Here is a 21,690-nt window from a genome sequence, read left to right on the forward strand (position 1 = left end):
TCTGCTGAGAAAGTTGAGAGAATTTTGGCCTCAGTGACCTCAGAATAATGATGATCCTTTACTTTTGTTATTTTTTCCCATCTGTGACCCTGTTTCCAATTATCTGATCCTAAAACAAGAGTAAGAAAAGTTTGTAGGTGGAGACATCCAGAAAGGTCCTCAGAGATATGTGATATCTTCTGTAGGTACTACTTCAGTCATGTGTCTAGCCATTATATAGCTTGTTAGATTTCATGCCACTTGAATTTTGAGGTTTCTGGGATAAGAAAACATGTGCATTTCATTCTTTTTCACAGTGAACCATCAGTTTCTTAGTATTTATCCTTTTCCTTAATACCACTTTTTTTTTTACCCCCCTTTCCCACTCCTGCCTTTCTTAGGATCATATATGATAGTGATTTCATCAGACCATGACCCTGGAGAAAAGACTCGACTTCAGCTTCCAACGATGAAAGAAAACGATACTCACTGCATTGATTTCAGCTACCTCCTGTACAGCAAGAATGGAGGAAACCCAGGCACTTTGAACATCCTCGTTAGGGTGAACAAAGGACCACTGGCTAATCCCATCTGGAATGTCACTGGTTCCACTGGCAAAGACTGGCTTCGAGCAGAGTTGGCTGTCAGCACTTTCTGGCCCAATGAGTATCAGGTAAACTTGCAATAAATTCACACCACTTTATAATTTTTACTGCAAGGTCCTATTCACTTTGTGTTGTTTTGATCTGTTTTGATGGAGTATTCTCCCAGTGTCCTCAAGTGAAGTGTTCCATTCAGTATAAATAATTGTATGGGAATGGGTATTTTTTTATAGCAGGTGATTGTCCAAAGTTATCTGTTATTGTATAATACGAAAAAAAAATTAGCTGGAAAAATCCCTTGTTAAAAGAAGTGGTAAGGTTAAAGTCCAGGAACATCAAAAATTATAAACTCCCAGAAATAAATTGCCTGTACAACTGTAATTTGTACTTGTCTTCCCTCCTCATTTGTGTATGTCTCTGTTACCGTGTCTAATTACATGACCGTAACTGTGGTTTTTTTCCACATGACATTTGCTTCATTTGCTGTGCAGGCAGAATGGTGCTCACCTAATGAGCAGCTGTTCAGGATGTGTTTTTTTCCTGTTTGCTTACTATGGGACAAAACCACCTGCAGTGTAGGCCTGTTGTTTGGAGGGAAAAAGTGTTTTGTTATTACTGGATGCTGTTATTTCATTTGTTTGATTAACCTGGGAAAGCACCTGCAGCTGTTTTACTCGGCGGGTATTTGGTGTGAAGGATGGTGTGAATGCCCATCTCATACATGGGCATTTTTGTTCCGGAGTCTAGGAGTGGGAAGAGTTGGATTACATGTGCTCATCTGAATTGTTACACCATGAGGTGTTAATGTGCTTACAGGCCCCTATCTAAATATTCGTCATTAGTGCTCTTGCAAACAGATTGTATATCCAGAGTAGTTATTAAATGAAAGAAAGTGGCTGCTCTATTAATGGTTTGGTTGAATAGTGGTATTATAGGAATGTATCTTAAAAGTGCCTTTGTCTAAAGTTTTTTGCAATTCCCCATCATCAAAATAACATCCATAAACAAGCTTCTGTGCAAGCAGCCTTACATATACGGTAAAAATTATGTCATTTACGGTCATTTTTGGTTTTTTTATTTTTGGCGGGGGGGGTTTGTTTCCCTGGTTTTAATGTTTTTATTTGTAAAGAAGTTTCATCTACCAGTGGCATTGAAACTGGTAAAATTTGATTTAAAGTTCTGAAGCCTGGTTTCAAAAAAATTGGCATTTCAGGAGGTGTTTTATTAACCCTTTTTATGTTGCTAGAAGGAACAATTTGGTGTCCTTAAACAAACCTCGGGAGCCTTTAATAACAGAAGAGTAGTGATCAAGCATAGCAGCATTATATGCAGTAAATCAGGTTTCTGCTGACAGATGGCCGGGCTTGACAATGAGATTGGTGGCTGGAGCCTTATCTTAGCAATGTGGCCATTTTTCACTTATGTTATAACCTTCACATTATCTCTCCATAGACTTTGCTTAAATTCATTCTTTCCCTTGCTTGGTCGTCCAACAGAATATTGAAATCATGTGTAACCCAGTTTATGTTTAAATTAAACATAAGTCTGGAGTAGAACAGGAGGACTGCTAATGCAACCTGCTGTGAATTGTGGCCAACTTGCACAATTGCTTTTATGAACAGGAGGGGAAAGCTGTGTGCTATCTATGTACAGCTGCTTGTTTGCACAAACAGGGTTGGAATTTTTGTGGTTTCGGTTCTTTTGGCTCTCAAGGTTCTAGTTTAACATTGCTCTTGGTAGATTTTTGGGAGTTTTTTGGTTTTTGTTTTTAGTTTGGGTTTTTTTTTTTTAGTTTTCAGTTGAGATTTTTCTCATATGGGTTCCATGCTGTACACTTGTAGCCTGTAATCTTGGCACTTTTATCTGCCTGTTGGTCAATGAGTTTAGCTAGGACTGAAGAAAATTTGCACTGGTGTCTATAACAAGAATTGGAATTGGATCCTTGCCTGTACAAGCAAGGTCACTATTAAAGATCACTGCTGAGCACAATTGTTTGCATGTACTTTGTTACAATCAGGAAAACTTCACTGCTGTTTCCTTCACTTTTAAGTGAGGGAGGAGAGTTGAAATTATCAGGGACTGAATATCACAGGTTGTACTCTAAGGAAGTCTTGTGTGGTGAGTTTGAGGTAGCAGCATGGCCAAGTAGGTTGTAATAACAAGAGTGTGGCACCTTGGCTATTTAGCTTCTAAAGAGCATTTCCATACTCTGCTGTGCTCTGTTGAAACATTACTGCTTTCTGTTCAAAACTAGCACGTTTATGCATATTTATACACTAGTTTATTCAGTTTATGCATTTTTTGGATGAATTTAACACTTCCTTGTATTCACAGGAATATATGATTCAAATAATCCATTTCCTTATCTTTCTTTAACTGTATTCTGCTGGGAAATTATTTATATATTTATTTTCTGTCAAAACATAGTACAGTTTATTATAATAGCTTTACTGGATAAAAGTTTTTCTCTAGTTTTGTACTCTGTCTCTGCTGGCAGAAAGCAGTGGAAGCTTGTAGAAGAGTTCAGGAACAGGACAAACTCATGGTTGCACGTTTCCCAGAATACACTCCCAGCCTTGAGCATATATGTGGCTCAAGAACTTTGAGCTTAAGGACCTAAGTGGTGCCTAAGTGGTGCCTTTCTGTATTCCTGATTTTTTTTTTTTTTTTTTTTTTTTTTTTTTTTTTTTTTTTTTTTTTGCAATGATTTAAGCTTCTAGTGTCTACAGTGTACATGACAAGGAATTTTGATGTAAATTCCATGTTAGGACTATTCCTCAGGGTTTCTCCCAGCCTGGGGCCTGTAAGTCTTCAGTTGTCATATTTTGCACGTGGGGAGTTTCAGAAGCCCTGTAATGATGCAATCTGTCTCCTACTAGCAAGGCATCTGCAACCACTATTCTGCTTGTTTAACACGTGGATGAACTCTCGAAGAAAAGGGTTTGATTAGACAATCCCTTGGGATCAAGGTTGATTTGACTTTGGTATTTGTTAGTTCTGGAATCTTTTTCTTATCACTCTGTTGGAAATATGCTACTTTTGACCTGCCTCAAGTTTGCTTCAAAAGAAAACTATTTTGGGATTTTTGTTTAAACTTTTTAAGTGACTAAGAGTTTAATCTCGTTGTTTTCTTTGTTGGTTATTACTGTAATTAATTTATTTTAGTTGAGATGTTTATTCCTGTCTGGATGAATTGTTTTGTCTAATGCTTCTGTTCATTTCCCCAAGTTCTCTCCTGCTTTGCACAGTAGGGGTTATCTTACTGCTGAGGGCTGGCTCTTCCTTTCTGCTTCTGTCACAGTAATTTTTCCATTTCCCTTCCTACCTATTCAGTCATCCCTTTTCAGTTTGATTTTGTTTGTTTGTGGTTTGTTTGATTTTTTTTTTTCCTAACACTGTCTCCCAAAAGTCCCTGTTTGCTATTTTTTGTATGGTCTCCCCCTCATCCTCAGCAGATTTGTTTTGCTTCCACAGGATCACATCCGTGGTCACGCACATATGAGGTCCTCATTGAAATGTGAACCACAGGCTTTTCAGTTTTGATTTTATATTACATATCTGATGTTTGTATCAGAAACTGGTAAATAAACTCTTGACTTGGAACCATAAATTTCAAACTTGTAAAACGCCAATTACTTGGTTTCTTTATGGTTCTTTAAAAATTCACTATACAGTAGTGGTGCTCTGTAGTTTAACAAATGTGCTGGCAGTGATGTTGCACCTGGAAGTATAGCTACCAAAATAAAAATACTGAACTGCACTGAGCAGGCCTTTAATCAGATCAGAAATACTGCAGGAAAATGCTGGAAAGCCTAATAATTTTCTTGCAGAATTGTGAATCCTGATTTGGTTAATTAATTTGTTCTTTATTATAATACTGATGATTGATTGGATTTGCAAGAGTTTAAATTGCTCACAGGTCTTGGAAAATTAATTTCCTTTATGATCTTGAAAGGTCTTGGAACTGTAATAGAAGTATAACAGGAGGATGGTAGACTGAGGATTGAGTAATGGTGTGGACAGTTGGGCCATATGCCACATAAGGTAGGAAACAGATTTCTTGTTGCCTTTTTGGATATCAGATCACTGTTCTGAACTCGTAGACATGTGAGACTCTAAACAAGCTGTGTGCAGAAAAATTTAGGAAGACAGGGGCTTAGATGTGATTTAGTCATTTGGTATACCTAAGGAAGGAAAGACACAAGTGAAATGGAAAGTACCTGTGTAGAACTGAGTTATAGGCTAATTTTAGAAGGAACCCACCCTCCTAAACTCCATCTTCCTACTTATAAGGCAAAGGTCCTTTTTTTATGTATGTGCTTTACCCTTGAAATGCTGTCTAACATCAAGAAAGTACAAAAATATATTAAAGAAAATCAGCAGCATTCCAAATGACTGATATTTTCATAGGCCTTTATTTAAAATATTTTGGAATACAGAAAATTACTGATAATAATACCAAAGGCACACTTTATAAATAAAACTTGGAGCTAGTGTAAGTTTTTTGACTAGCTGAATGTAAGAAGGTAATATGGAAAGTGCTTTTCCTGAAAATTTTGAGCAACACTGATAAGCAGCAAACCAGTTAATGTTACAAGTCTCTGTATAAGTCTTGGATGCTCAGTTGCAAGACAGTGAAAATTGTCTGATGGAAATCTCATCATGAGGAGGAGTTCAGGGGCAGAGGAGAGCAATCTGTAACATTGTGTGAGAGGCAATGCTGAAGTAGGCTAAGTTATCTGGCCTGGGAGAAGATCCAATTTAGAGGAATATGATAGAATTCTCAAAACCCTCACTAATATGAAGGTGCATCCTCTTCCAGATCAAGAATTAGGGGCCTTTTTGGTCTGGTGGGTAAACCAGACTGAAAAAGGTGAATGGAGGTTGGTCACACTTCAGGCTTCAGACCCATGAATGTGCCTGAGAGAAATATCTGTTGTGGATGCCCAGCCTTCTCCACCCCCCAAGTCGATGTGTGCTTAACTTTTTTTCTGGATTCCTAAATGTAATTTAATTTTTTATTCTGTGGTTATTTAAACCAGTTTGGTCATATGTTGTGTAAGTTTTTGTCTGGCTGTAGAAATAAGACCTAACTTTGTCTGCCACTACCACCCATTTCTCTTGGCTCTTTTCCCCTTACCATTTGTTTTCAATCTCACTTGGGGTAGCATAATATTTTATACTTTTTAAAACTGAAATTTAAAATTAAGCCTTTTAAATTATTCAAGTTTCTAAGTATTCTCAGAAACAAAGTATGAATTAGAACTTTTTGGAGAGGTGGTTGCTATTTCATTCTAGCAGAGATATAAAAATTGTTTCTTCAAATGTGTTAGTAAAGTATAAGTTAGCTATATAATTAAAGAAATCTAAGGTAATGGTTAATAAACGGAGAGGGGTTTTTTTCCTTAAACTTGGAACAGCTTGTATTTACAGGTAGTATAAGTCACTGAAATATTCCTTGTGTAGGTGCATCATCCTTTAGCACTCTTTTTGAGGAATAACTCCATTGAGAATGCTTTGTGACTTTCAAGAATTTCAGGTGACTGTCAATAAACTATTTTTAGTTCATTACTGCACAATGAAATGGCTTATAGATTTGTTTCCTTTGTCTTTCTTCTTTCCTTCATATGTTTCACCAGATGAAAGCACTTTTAACTGCCTCACTACTGACCACTATCTCTAATGTTTGAAAATATCTCCAAAGAGGAATGATGTTGCTTTCTCATCAGAAACACTTTCTAAACCCCTATGTGTTCTCCTGAGTATTACTTGCTAGGCAGCACTTAATCAGAAGACTTCTTCTTTATACAGTTCATTGAAGAGTTAGTTAGCGAAAGACTTGTTAAATAATGAACTTCCTTATTGTTTTTCCAAGCCTTGCTAGTACAAACAAAACACCAGCTTTTTAAACTGCTAGGATAAACATAAATGTGTGCAAGCATATCTGTCACATTTCTCTGTCAGTTCTTCCAAGATATTTATTGATTTGGTGATGACAAAAAACCCACATAATTTCCAATAGAGTGATTACCAGAACCATTTTAATAATTTAGTTCTGCAGATCACAAAGCACTCACAGCTCTCAAAGGGCTTGTACAAGTACTGACTTATTCCAATATTTAAACTGGGAAACCATAGTGCACGGAGTGAAAGTGAGCATTGCCCAAACAAGCCTTGTCTCAGCTGAAGTGCCAGCATCTAGGTTTTCAGTAACACCATTGGAGACTTCTTGGAAACTCTTTATTTTTTCTTAGGGACAGCAAGGAGTCTTTGACTGTTAGTTCGGGTCTGTGGCATTGTTTCAGCAGGGGATCTTCTGCAGGCCAGCCACAACGTGCTTTCTTTCCTTCCAGAGTTAGTTCATTTATGGGCACAGAAACTTCCTGAGGGATGAGTGATGATGGTGGGAAAGCAGGTAAATACTGATGATATATTGGCCTTTCCCCCACCTATTGTGTTGTCTCCTCCTGCCCACCACTTTTCTTTTTTTATTTAAGAACTTTAAAATTGCCTTAAAGAGGCATATAATATATAATAACTTATATAACATATAATATAACATATAATAACTTGCCTAGCTTGGTGGGTTTGACTTTTGTTAGCCTATTTTGATGAGACCTAATTTATTCTGGGGTCTGCTGCATTAAAAAAGGGCCAAGCTGATTAATTAGTATCAAAGAATTATTACAATTAAAAATAGCAGAAATTACTGTTAATCAGGTAAAATGTGTCAGCCATGTCTAAGTCAGTCATCCAAGCTGTATTTCACAATTGCAAGCAGAGATGGCTCTGTCTCCACAAAACACCTAGAACTCCATTCCAGCAGGGTGTAGAAGAAATTACATTGGATGCCTTGGTTTTTACAGGCTACAGAACTGTAGAATCTGAGCAATTGCTTCTGTGTCTCTATTCTTAATCCTACAGAAAAACTGAATTCACATAATTTAGAAGCTGAAGAGTTTGTATTCTGAAAAAAGAAATGTCAGCAATTTACACCTTCCCTTTTCCTTTGTTTAAAATTTTCAATATTATCTTTTCCACTGCTTTCCTTTGTTATATTACAATTTGTGAGGAGCTTTCTTTTGTTCTACTGTGCTCTGGGTTTCCTTTGCTATATGTATGATCTGCACTTAAAGGAGAGTAGAAATATTATATTTGAAGTACTGAAGTATTGTAAAGAATTGCATAGCTCTACATACAAGACTCTTCAATTCTCTTGCCATCAAATAATGTAGTGCCAATGAGGCTGATGAAGATTTTGACCTTTTTTCACTGTTCCCTGCAAAATAGTGATTATCTTCAGGGTAAAGTGATAAAAATTTAGTAGATGCTAGGTGTTTTCCAAGGCAGTGAAAGATTTGGAGGTTAGTATGCCATATGAATCTGTTTTATGAATTGCCTTAATATTATCTAAAAATCTTAAGTGGAACACTATTGGCTATAAACTCGTGAGGACTTGCTTTGAGATAAATATGTAATATTTTTAGCTGGTGCTTAATTTCTAAGGAGATATATGTGACTTTAACCTCAACACTCTTTCAGGAAACATTCCTTGCTTCTGCAAGGTGGTATGCAAATTTTGTATTAACCTTGATTACCAAGATTATGAAAAGCCTGTAGCATTCTCCTCCATGTCATACTGCAAACACTGTCAGGCAAGTGAAGTGGAAAACACAGCATTGCTAATCAACCATCTCAGAGCGCCTGATTCTTTTTTTTTTTCAAAAATACAAGATTGATTTAAATCATGATTTGTAAATAAAGAAGTTCTGTATATGGTTCCTTTTGTAGACATTATTCTTTTTTAGGATTTTAGTCTGTAGTTGAAAAGCATAATTACTTGTTACATAAGAAGCTCAGATTTTGTCATATTTTTATCAGCTTCTGCAAGTTCCTATCCCTTTCTAAGAAAAATTGTGAATATCACACTATCAAGGAGCTGGCAATGATATACTCTTCCACTTGGCTCTTTTATTCACATGAAAAGTGAAATGAATGAAAGAGGATTATGGCAGAAATCAGTGATACATGCTTGAAGTAGATAGTTAAAAGAAAGCAGAAATTGATAATACTTTCATTTCATTATATGGGTTCTGAAAAGATTGAGTAATGAATTGAGCTCTGCTAGGGGTTTTTGGACTACCCCTAAGTGAAAGAGAATAAAAGAAAAATATAATAGTGCAGTATTGAATCATTATCAGAAAGTTCACTAAAATCTCTGTACTTCAAAGTTGGAAACCAGTCAGTCTCTAAATTCATGGGCCTTGAAAGAGTTAGGGTTTTCGGTTTAAAAGTCTGAACTCATCAATTCAACACTGATAAGATATATTTTTAGGTAATTTTTGCTGTGAAACATTGTATGCTGTCAGTAGTCTGTATTTTCCCTGACCAACCCCCAGGGCCTCTTTGTTGTGGTTTAACCCCAGCTGGCAATGGAGCCCCACACATTCCCTTCCTCACTTCCTTCCACCTTCCTGGTGGGGTGAGGAAGAGAATGGGAATGGCAAAGCCAAGAAAACTTGTATGTTGAGCTAAAGACAGATTAATAGGTAAAGCAAAAGCTGTGAGTGCAAGTAAAGCGAAGCAAGGAGTTAATTCACTATTTCCCATGGGCAGGCAGATGTTCAGCCACCTCCAGGAAAGCAGGGCTCCATCACATGTAACAGGACTTGGGAAGACAAATGGTATCAGTCTGAATGTGCCCTCTTTTTTTCTTCTTCTCCCATCTTTATATGCTGAGTATGATGCCAGCATATAAAGATGGGAGATGATATGGTGTGGGGCATCCCTTTGGTCACTTGTGTGTTGGGGAGTCAAATGTTCTGACTGTGCCCCCTCCCAACCTGTGCACCCCCGGCCTACTCACTGGAGGGGTGGTGTGAGAAGCAGAAAAGGCCTTGGCTCTGTGCAAGCACTGCTCAGCAGAAACGAAAATGTCCCTGTGTTATCAACCCTGTTTCCAGCGCAAATCCAAAACATTGCCATGTTATGAAAAAAATGAGCTACTATGAAAAAATGAGCTCTACCCCAGCCAAAACCAGTACAGTTGAAAAAAAAATAATACTGAGAATTATGCAGCACCTTAACTTTCTTTTGTCCTTTTCTGACTTTTATTATTTAAGGCAAGATGAAATGCTCAAGAAGAATTTTTTTTAGTATGTGCACACCATACTATAATGTATTGGTTGTTTTGATAGTTTTATATAAAATATTTTCTCTTTTTCTAATGCTAAATGGTGAACAAGCCTGAGGCTTGGAGTAAAGTCAAAAGGTATTCTTCATCCAGACTAGTATGCAATAGGAATCCCATGCTGACTGGTGATATGACCTCCTCAGAGAGAAATAAGTACCTCATACCTTTATAATTCTCTGTACCCCGCATGTGCTTATTTTCTGAAGTTTATTCTTTGTTTGAGGTGACATTGGAAAAACAACTGAGATAGTTGCTCTGAAGGAGAAAATAATCAGAATTCAAAGATGGGGGAAATGTATCAATTTATTTGTTCTAGAATCACATTCTGATCAAATGTACAAGGTCCATGTATTTAAACAAACTGGTATTGAATTTTCTGCTTTGTCCAGAAGATATTACAAAGCATTTCAAAGTCACCCTCACCCTCCTTGCTACTCTTACCAGAGTGAAGTAAATTATACCCCTGTTCTGGAAGTTTGTAAGCACCAACTGAAGTAGAACAACTTTCTGGCCCTAAGATAGTGATGGGAAGTTTGCAAACAGGCAATTGCCCTGTGGGAGATAGAGCAATGGCACAGTCAGACAGCTAGTTTTCCAGGCTCCAAGCCAGGAATGATTGCATTGGTGTCTTTACAGACATGTTATTTTCCTTTTAGAGAGTTCTTCCCCTTCTTCCTAGTCAGTTATGGAGCTCCTTCACTATTTTCTTTAAATATCTTTATGTGCAACTGCTAGAAGATCTAAAGAATTGCTATAAAACTTGTTGGAGTGGATTCCTTCAGTGAAGTATCTTGACTACCTAAAAGTGCAACCTAAGCTGTTTTTTTTTCTGGTGTTTTTTGGTTTATTTGTTTTGGGTTTTGGTGGCCTCGGTGTCTTCTGAAGCCTTTTGTATGCCATCCATGTGACTTTTTCATGTACTATGCATTTGCTGGAGTGGGTCCTGTAGCTGGAAAACTTTGTGGTTTTGTTGATGTATTTGCCAGGATTATTGCATCTCTCCTTGTGTCACAGACAAGCAACAGCAAATGGAAGCCCGAGTGCTGTTAGTGCTGGACAGCTGCAAGGCAGAGCAAAGACATGTTTTCATGCTAATGCAAAGCAGAGGAATTAATGGGATTTTTGCAGTGTTACTTTACTAACCTGCTGTGCTGTGCACATCATATTTACTGGGGGTGGTTGTGTGTGCCTGTTGGGTGCTTGTGTGTGACTTTCCTTTAGAAATTTCATAATGTAAATTTTTAGTCTAGAGTCAGCTTTTTGGCTTGGGTTACTTTTTTCCATAATTGTCAGTTTTGCTGCCTTTGCTATGTTCTCCAGGCAATTGATGTATCTCACAGGTTGTGCATTATTCGGTAGGTGGTGTCTGTTGGGAGAAAATAACTCTCACCTGGAAGTGGTAGTAGCAGTTTGCTGCTATCTATGGAATGAAATTACTTACAAGCATATTTGTTCAGTGTGAATGATTATGATAAGCCTTTAAAAAATTAAATAACACAAGTCCTGTAATTTCAGTCTTCATAGTGCATTGTTGAGTTACTGAAAGATAAATCAAATATTAGGGAATTTGTGGTAGCACTCAACTGGTGGTGGCCTTAAGGCACCAGACAGAACAAGAGGATTTTGTAACTCGGTGGAGATATGGGTTTCTGGGGGTATCATCTTGCCACTGATTTTTGTGGACGGGAGAAGAAACATCCGTTGTGCCAGATCCAACAGCCGACACCTAAAGGATCTTAGGGATTAGGGCATGCTTAGGGCATTGCCAGTGCACCTTGCTGCAAGGCATAGAAAACAAGGAGAATGGACTGAGTGATGATACTGCATCTTCCAGCTGTCAAACTTATCTAGTGTATATGTCTGCCCTTTGGGTGAACATTATGCTCATGTCATGTAATTTTGGTGGGTTTGATCGTTAGTTGATTTGGTTGGACCAGATTAGCTTCAGGTATTGCAGTTGACTGGTTCACTTCACAGGTAGATTTCATCTGAAAATGAAAGAAGCCCCCAAGAAACAAAGAAACAAACCCAACATCCAAACAGTTCAAAAATGAAAGTCTTCTGTCTTTGTGGACTTCTAGGCAGGAATGGAGAAAGATAGCCTTCGCTTAGTCTGATTTTTTTTTTTTTTTCTTTCTTTGTGACAATTTAAAGACGCACATGCTCAGGTCCACACTCTCTCACGTGAGTTGATCCCCTGTTTCTCACCCTTTTCCACCATGCTTAGGGGATTACTGTAAACTTTCAAACCTCCAGTAAATTAATTAAGAAACAGTTACAACCTGCATTGTCTGTCTTTCCCACACCTTTCTTTTTTTTTGTGTTACTTGTTATATTCAATATAATCGCTTTGTTGTGTGTCTGCACTGGCAACTGGTTCTCTCCTTCAGAGGTTTAGTGGTTAAAAGAAATTCAGCCCATGATATGCCTGAATTGCCGTGTTTAACTTTGATGAACAGAACACTGGGATTTCTCTAATTCTGTTCCCTGCTTCCCTCTCCTGCTATACCCACAGCTGCAGGCAGGCAGCAAAAAAACCTTAACTAAACCCTTCCTTTTTTCCATAATGGTTAGCGAAGGGGATTACAAGTTCTTGTTACTATATTTCTAATGTTTTTTTAATGTAAAACTTAAATGCAGAGTAATAATCTGGGGTTTATTTGTGGGAGAGAGATGAGCCCTTCACATTGATCCCTATATGAACTGGATTATTAAACAATGTGTAATGTAGTGAAATCTGTGATAAGTTTTCAAAATATGGTTATGCTTTTTTGATACAGGTTAAAATATCAAGCAGCTTGCAATGCATGTTCAGGTTGCTAAACAATGTTTTCTGTCATAGCCAGAAGATCAGTTGTGCACTTAGTTATGAGGTCTTAACAGACCATATATTTGAACAATGAAATGGAAATTAGCAGCAGCTGTCTGGTTTTCCAAAAAGAGTTGGAACATCAGATGTACTTATCTTGGTACTGCTGAATTCAATCTGAATTACACTTCTGGGTGTTGATTTACTGCTGTTTGTCCAAAGTATAATGTGTAACATAACCAATATGTTTTAAAATGCTATGCAAGTAGTTTCAGTTTTGTTTGTCTTGTTTCAGAAATCCTACTGAAATGGAACATGGCATGCATTTTAATGTATTATTTGTTTACATATGTTAGATAAATGTGGCATAGCGCATTGAAACAGAAAAATGTGTTAAGTGGGTATTTTGTCACAACAAAACAGTTAAATCAGACACAAGCTTTCTTTGGCTGTAGCTTTACAGAACCATTGGTTAGGTTCAACACATTTGAATAAAGAACTGCACCCCAAATTAAAACAGTTTCCTCCCCCCCACTCCCTTTTTTTAATCCCTTCTAAAATTGTAAGAGCATGGAATTCACCTCCCACCTGCCTCCCCCCTTTTTTTTAAAATTTTCTTCTGCCCTCTCCCTCCCCTTGTCAAGGGTATTGTGTGTGATAAGATAGTACTGAAAAGTGTGGCTGCTTCAGAACCTTGTTGGCTGTGGTCAGATCTGCAGTGGCAAAGTCTGCTGAAATACAGGTGTCTTCACTTCTGAAGTTAAAAGAGAGGTTTATTTTGAGCAAGTGTTATGTCTTATTCTGAAAAAGAAGTGATAGGATCAGTAGCAGTAAACTTAGTTTCTTTTACAGATATTCTTAATAATCATGTAGAAGGTTGTAATTTTACTCAGAAGTAAAATCATAACAAAGGTAAGTAATTTTCTTCTCCATCTTAGTTAGATTGTTATTTAAATTGAGAAAACTAGTTTCTCCATTTTAAAATCCAGAATAGTCCAGCAAGACAACTGTAAAGTTAAATTAAAACTGGTTCTGCAAGTCCTGTGTATGGCTGAGATTCAAGAGCAGTTCCCCTGCTGTGAAAGACCTTCAACCAAAACTCTGCAGAAAGCACCTTGGTAACTAATGTATTCCAAATTCTTGTACTTCTTCAACAATATTTTCTGAAAAGTTTGAGGGAAGACTAGTTTGGGCCATGATGGGAGCAAAGCATAGTACATGAAAAAATAAGTTAATTCTGTTATTTTGCAAATGCAGCCTTCTTGGTGCAGTTTAACTTCCTTTCTGAGCAGGTTCATGCTATATCTGTAAAAAAATTAAATATATTACATACAAAAAAAAAATGCAAGCTCTGCAAAACAAAGCCTAACTATACAACACAGTAAAAACCAAATCTTTGCATTCTGGGCTGGTAAGTAGCCTAAATTTGCTGAAGAATGTTATGCTTCCCTGCTGGGTGTGGTGGGCAGGGTTGCATAGCAGAGCAGGAGGGGATGCAGGGGAATGGTTTGAGGATGAGGAGGCTCCTACACTTTTTAGCCTATGGGTCAGCACAGTGCTGCTTCTGATGCTGAGACCTCTGTTTGCTTAACCTGGGCTGTGTCAAAACTACCTGGGACTTCTAACTTGATGCTGCACTCACCAAACCAGTCCTTATTGATTTTTGGGAAACAAAGGGATGTATTTTCATTTAAGATCAGGGAGGTTGTTTTCTCAGGGCTGACAGGGACAAAAGCTTGCTGCAGTGCTGTTTGGAGACTTGGCTTTACTTTAGGTAGGTTTGTAGCCTTTGTGTTTGGGAAAGGAAGTCTCTGAACCCATGGAAAATGCAAAATGCCTGTAGGGCTTTGTTTTTTTTTCAGAAATCTGCAGCTGATCATGAAGGGGTAAACTGCAGGGAAGGCTCCAAATGCAGAGCACAAGCTCCTGGAACAGTTAGCACCAGAGGGTAAAGGTGGGGAGGACAATGGAAAATTGAGGACAGTGGAAAGTTGTCACTTGAGCTGCAACTTCCTAGAACTGGGATATCAGTACTAGGCAAAAGATCTTTCTGGAGGCATCATTTAATAGCCAGTTAAGTTGCCTCTGGAGAGCCAATGGTGGCAGGAAGTGAGTGCCAGCAGTCTTTCTAGGGAGAGTTTATTTCTGACAAAAAATATTAATGATTAAATATTTGCTTTCAGAAAATACATGTCAAAGTGAGAATTGAATCTTCTTCCTAAAATGTAATCAGTAGGTTTAGTGTGTTTATTTGCAAAACAAAGCAAAATCCAAAGTAATTAATTTCTTTTGAAATTCAAAGAAAAAAAAAATTAAGTGCAGTTTTTGTAAAAATGTAAAACCAGATCAATTTCAAACCATATCAACTGTGTAAATTATAGTAATTGCAGTATTGTTTAGACAAGTCAATTAATTCCAGAGTGAGAATAGGGATAGATACTTGATGCCTCCAAAGATCACACAGGGGAGGTGTGCAGCTGCAAATGGAACTCGTTTGTGTAGAAGCTCCAAGATGAAATTACTTTTTTCCCCAACACTTCTCTGAAAGTGCTAGAGGAAGCTAACTCTGAACAGCTGAAAAATGATCCAGGAAAATTTGTCAATCACAGAAAGTGGACCCCTGATTTTCCATTGGTATCATTCATATAATTTCAAATCGGAGTAGTTTAATAAAGAAAATGACACTGTTTGTGTTTACACAAAAATGTGGTTTCATTTGACTGCTTCACTTTTATCAGTTCAATTACTATAATTTTAAATGTAGTATTTTTTTCATGGTGTACAAAGGAGCCTTATTGCAGATCTTAACTGCATTTCTAAATTCTTCAATTCCATGTAAATATTGTGAATTTACGTTGATAAGTAATTTATACCCATGTTATTTAGTGTTGAAGTTTTTACAGGTATGTCCTCCTCTAGTTCTAGAGTGATGATATTTAATATATAATTAAATGTCAACATTTAGAGCTATAGAAGTTTCTGTATTTCTGCTCTAATGCAATTACAAAGTTAAATAATTGGCTATGTAGAGAATGGGAATAAAATTTGGTTGCAAAACTGATAAAGATTACCTGCAGAAATATGCTGAGTATTCAGGAAAGAATATTTTCTAGATGGTTTTTGTTGGGTGTTTTTTTTTTTTTTTTTTTTGGTTTTTTGGGGGTTTTTTTTTTGTGTGTTTTTTTTTTTTTTTTTTTTATACAATATATAAAGAGTGCTAAATAAGTTTGTATGTTTGTATTCTAGATGCTACTACTATGGTACAATTTTTTTCAGGAAGGGATTGATATCCTTCTGAAATTCTCCAGGGGGAATTTTTATGCACCTTATATGAAATAAAACTTAGATCTGTGGGTTTTACTGGGAAATCCAGATGTGGTTGTTAGTGGGCTTTAATATGTTTTTGCTTATTGTTGTTTCTTTTGGTAGCTAATGTACCTAAGCTTTGATTTTCTCAGTATTAAGATGTATCAGGTGGCTGCCATTGGAGGCAGGTTCCCATCTAAATGTGGGAATAGTGTTTCCTCTTGCTCTTATTACTGTGGCAGATAGCAGTAATTAAAGGCATCTTTAAATATGGTGTTTTAGTTTCTCCTTCAGGTTTTCTCTCCCAAGCCAATTAAAATGAAAAATACCCCCCTATGCTCCATCCACTGATTGTGTGTTGCTGTGTTATCACTTCATTTCCACTGAGTTCATTGGTAGCTTCATATCAGCAGCATAAAGCACGAAATTACCTAAGATTCAAACCTCTGGCTTTTTTTCTACCTTGTATTCCATCATCACCTTCTACCTAATTTGAAAATTCATCACCCATATTACAGCATTCAGTATTTTAATTTTATAAATGAATCTTTGCTATTTCTCTCAAAGGAGTAATTTGCTCCTTCATGGTTGTTTCCTTTCCTGTAAATGAGTTGTTGGTGTTGTGCTGGCTGTAAGCTGCCTTTTCTAAGGATGATTGATGCTGAGCCGGCATGCTAAGGCATGGTGCAGGCCAAAGGAAACATTGGTCCTGAAAACAAGTAACAACTCAGTTTGAGCATGAATTGCTCTGTCTCTTCTGATTAGCAGCAGCATCTCAGGACATGCATTTCCTGAAGTGGAATGTAAACAGTTTTTAAGAACTGGTCCTTGATAACTGATACAGATATTTTGTGCACCACTAATCTTTGTCATGTCTTTCAGGCATGAAATCAGCCTGTTTAGAAGTTTTAGTAACACAAATTCAGTATTTATGAGTCACTGTGGTAGCTTTAGGTTGTCAGTGTTATACAGAAAAGAGATCGAGGTCAGTTAACTGAGCATCTTTAACTATAGTTAAACACACCCTATGCATCTTTAGCTATAGTTAAAGATGACTTGCATAGGGTGTGTTAAAAAACTGGTCTGCTGGTTCATTCCCAATGAAATCAAAGTGGACAGCTTAGGTGTACAGAAGCCCAAATCAGCACTAAGACACAGCCATAATGCAGTACAGTGTGACTGCTGACAGACAACCAACGCTGTGCAGTGGAACTACATGTTCAAGGAATCCCCGGGGAAGGTCCACTGTAATAACTGACTTCAGCCTCTCCCATTCAAATTTGTAACAATCACCAGGTCCAGTTTGCCTGGCATCACAGTGGAGATGGAGACAGTCCATACTGGGCCCATCTTAGTCCTTCCAAGGTCACAAATAGAGACTTAGTGAGAGCAATGAGCAGCTGGAGAATAAAGTGATTATTCATTTTACAAAGGCAGTCTGCATGAGGAAGATTTGTGATGGATGCAGTGTTAGCTTAGCATGCATTTCATACAATAAGCATTGAGAATTAATGAGATATCCTACTTGAAAATAACATGATGACTATGCTTTGTATATGTAGCTTCTCTATGGGTCTGGAGCTGGGGAACAAAGCCAATACTGCTGTATCTAATGTCAGCTAGCAGTGCTGAGGCTTAACATTTTTTGGTTATTTCTAACACAAGGATTAAAAAAATAGTTCAATTATATACGTTTGTATTAATCTACTACTAGTAGTAAGTTCCCCAGTTACGAACATTTGAGACATATTTTATTCACACTTAGCAGGTGTATGCTGTAAACCAATATGTAGCCTTGTTTTCCCGTGTGGCTTTTGAACATGTGCATGTTGAAAACAGCGTCCTGGTCCAAGTAAGGCATTTCTGGGCTGCTTTCAGAAGAAGCTGACTTTGCAAGTCGGGCCCATATTGACTTGCTTCTGCTTGTGACAAGTCTGCCTTAGCAGTGGCCAGTGTTGTGCAGATTTTGTTGTTCTTGCAAGACAGTTCTATTTCAGGGGAAAACTGAAAACCAGGAAAACTGAAAAATTCTCACAAGGCTGCAATTGCCCTCTTATATCTTTAAGTCACTTCCATCAGAAATAAAATATGATTACTTCCCATGTGTAGTTACTATCATGTCATCTTAGTTCAGGTTATTTTCACTTACTCAAGAGGCCAAGGTGGGAAGGATCTGAGATGGCAGTACTGCTAAGCTGAGCTCATCAAAGCTGCAAAAGTTTTACATTTTGTGTGCCAAAGAGGCAACTGAACTGCAGTGAAAAAGCAATTAAATCTCTCAAGATAAAAGAAGCTTTTGATAGATGTGTGGTTTAATTCAACTTCCTAAATAATATGAAACATAGCAGTAAAAAGATTCTGCATCTGTCCATGTAACTACACTTGCTCAACATGAAATTTCTTCCTCTCCCTCTGATTTCTGAAGGGCAAGGCCATGCTGGCAGATTCTGCATTGTTTAGATAATGGTGTACAAGTAAGTAGACCCTATTGTGATGAATTGTGGGGATTGCTTTATATTTAGTTATTTGTAAGCACCTGTTATTGAATAGATCTTTATTTAGCTATTCTTGTTTCAAAATATTATATTTCTGTTCACTCTTAGCTACTGGTTCTGCCAGAATGCCCTCACCTTGGACTTGTTAATGAACAGCTGTACTGGGTAGCTGCATGTAGACAAGACTGCAATCTTTCCTGATGAGTACCAATACATATTTATCCAAGTAGCTGAAACTGTTAACAGATGGCAGATGGAAGTAAAAACATATTGTGTGTGCTGCTCCTTCTTTCTGTGCTCTTCCCCCTCCTCTATTTGGGGAAACCAGAGAGAGAATTATCATGTGTTCTTGAAAAGTGGATATAACTACTCTGCCAATGAACTTTCAAACACTCTGCTTCCAACAAAAGAGTTTTAATGTTCTCATGCCTTTGCAGAGTTGGAAAATGTTAAATAACAGTTCTGAAAAAAAACATCAGAGCAACTCCTTGTCATTTCTTTAGAGCACAACATAGACATTTGCAAGACAGAATATCAGTCAGTATTTGAAGTGGTTTTTTTTTGTCCATTTGAATAGAGAAATACTGGGTTCTGCTGATATTATAAAATCTCAAAATACTTAACTTACTGTTCAGAATGCTGGTTTTCAACATGATTTTCAGGGACTTACAGAATCTTGAACCCCTAATTAGATTTTGTAAGAAGAGGAAACCTTTCTTCCTTGAAGTGCAATATGAAGAGCAGTAAGACTTCTCCTTAGTCACACTGATCAAAGGGTCACTTTTTTCTGTACCTTGCAGCAGTTAAATTAAATCCTCTACAATTGTGAATACTTGCTTTCCCTTTATTTTTTCCCTTGTTGTATTTATCCCAGGAAAGAACTAGTGAAAGATTTTTGTTTTATTTTTGAAGTATGTCTAAGTCCACTGGTCATTTTAAGTGCAAATTCTTTTTTTATAAGAAACATTTGGAAGGGACTGATGGTGACAGGAAATTGAAAGGACAAATAGTTCTGATGTTTATTGCCATCTTGTTAAGTTAGTTTAAAGTACAGTTAATCAGGATGCATGGGTTAGCTCTCAGAAGCGAAGTTTGAGAATCCTGTGGCTTCCATGTAGTTTTTGTTTTTCTACTGCACTGGGAGATTTGTTTGCTTTCTCTGAAGTGTTTCAGTTTTATATTACCTTGTTATTCTCTCCCCATGATAACTTTTATAACTTTTAACAGTGGGTTTATGATACGATACTGGTTTAAAATGGTAGGAAACATTCAGTGGTTTCTCTGATCAGCTTATTGCCTGAATTACAGCACCTTCAGAGAACTGACTATTTTTTCCATTGGAAGACTTCATTCACCCACTTTCCCAGTCTAACGAGCAGGAAACCTGGTGGGCAGGTTTTATAAGCAAGCAGTACAGACTGTCAGAAGACTGACATTTGAAAATTTGAGGAACTGCAGTTTGAACTGGGAGCTTTACTTACTGAAGGCGTAGGAGCATCCTTGGGGCATGATTGTAAAATGAGGCAGTTAAGTCTGGCTACATTTTCACATGAGATTAGGAACATATTTCCCTCCTCACTATTCCCAGCATGGGTCAGCCAGCATCGGCTTGGCCCTACACAGCTTCCCAGGGTTTAGTAGAGGAAGCACTACCTGGCCACAGGAAAGTATGAGGCTGCTTCATCTGTGATTTAGGTTTTTTGTTACTGCCCAGAAAACTTGTTACAATTCATATTTATTGAACTTAATTTTTTCCTTCCTGTTTGTGGGTATGCAGGGCCACTCCACCCACTCTGTGTGCTTTAGGACTTGTTGGACCAACCCACTGGTTTAACCACTAAGCCAGGCAGAAAAACCTAACCCTTCAATCAAAGTCAGCAGACTTTCTTTGCCTTGTGGAAGGATGAGCTTTGATGCTGTTAAGAGGCAGCACTGGGCAGGCAGGAGCAGCTGAGTCTAAGAAGGAAACCAGCCTTGCTAATAGGAAAGTGCTAAAAGTGTCAGCTGCTTGTTAAAATGTTGCCAAAACTATCCAAATTTCAGAAAAATAATATTTTTTTTCATCCATGAAGTTTTTTTGTTTGTAGTTTATTAGCTCATTTAAAGCACTTACTTATGCTTACATATCTGTAAATCCCTAGTGTTTCTTATGATCAAAAGCTGGAAATTACAAATTGCTGCAATAATTGGGGATCTGAAAGTAATCCTGTGAATATACCATGTTGATTTCAGCATTTCTACCCTTGTTTTCTGAACAAGCAGGGATATATTCTTGAGGTTGTAAAATAAAAAGAAATTTTTATGGATTTATGTATTAAAAACTGAGCATTCTGCATTACCTTTGGGAAAAAAGTCACCTATTATATGTGCTGTGTTACAGAGATCCCTTTCATGGTTCGGTATCAGTCACTATTTATCTCAGAGTGCTCACTTTTAATACTTTGTTTACAGTTTAAATGGGCTTTATAGAGCAGTTTGGTTACTTAAAAAAAATAATTTAAATCTACGGGGTCAAAATGTTAACAAATTGTGTTTATTGGTCTGAAAAAGTAATTTTTGCTGTAGGTTTCTAAACATAGCCTTCACTTTCCACTTTGATACTCAAATTATCATTATGGTCTAGTAACTACTCTAATAGTAACCATGACTATCTAAAGATGGTTATTAAAAAAATTATGTATGTAAAATTATTTTTAAGAATCTGAAAACCCTTAAAAGCATTTCAAAGTAGCACTTACAATGTAGTCAAGATGGGAAAGTTGATATGGAATAAGCTATAATTAACAGCTGCTTCTCCTTTCAAAAGACTGATTTAAGTATGTTTTTCATATTAGAATTTAAAGAGAGACAACTCCCACTGCTTAAGCCAATTTTTTAAATATGGGGAAATTGCATTGCCGCCCTTTGAAGGATACTGGAAGGATTGAAAAGCAGAGTTTTGCACTAGACAGATGTTTTGTCTGGCTTCTGGTAGATGAGATGTCAAGTCCATACTTCAGCTTAAGCTTCACTTGTGATGCAAGGAATGTTAGAAAGTACAGAAACTGAAAAGAATCTTCTCTTGGGACCTTTCAGAGCAGCTAATGATTATTAGCTATAGTATCTAATGACCTTTTCTCATTGTGGCCTGTTATACCTTCTCCTATGCACAGCAGTTTTTATTTTGCTTCCAATCATATTAATTATAATAATTTTTGTCATAGCAACCAAACCTTACAATGTTTTGTTGCTAAGGGGTTTGTTAAAATGAAGATAAAGTATTCTTAATTGGAGATTTTTTTATTGTTAAAATGAGAATAAAGTACA

The 21,690-nt window shown here is 37.2% G+C and overlaps 1 protein-coding gene across 1 annotated transcript in view; it reads left to right on the forward strand.

Moving 5' to 3' along the window:
• Positions 1-21,690, forward strand: part of PTPRK (protein tyrosine phosphatase receptor type K) — a 379,785-nt gene that overhangs the window by 125,938 nt on the left and 232,157 nt on the right. Inside the window, exon 3 of the mRNA XM_053938166.1 lies at positions 381-652. Within this exon, the coding sequence (XP_053794141.1) occupies positions 381-652 (272 nt within the window). The remainder of the gene's footprint in view (positions 1-380; positions 653-21,690) is intronic.

Source organism: Vidua chalybeata, chromosome 3 (genome assembly GCF_026979565.1).
Source record: "Vidua chalybeata isolate OUT-0048 chromosome 3, bVidCha1 merged haplotype, whole genome shotgun sequence".
NCBI classification, from domain to species: domain Eukaryota; kingdom Metazoa; phylum Chordata; class Aves; order Passeriformes; family Viduidae; genus Vidua; species Vidua chalybeata.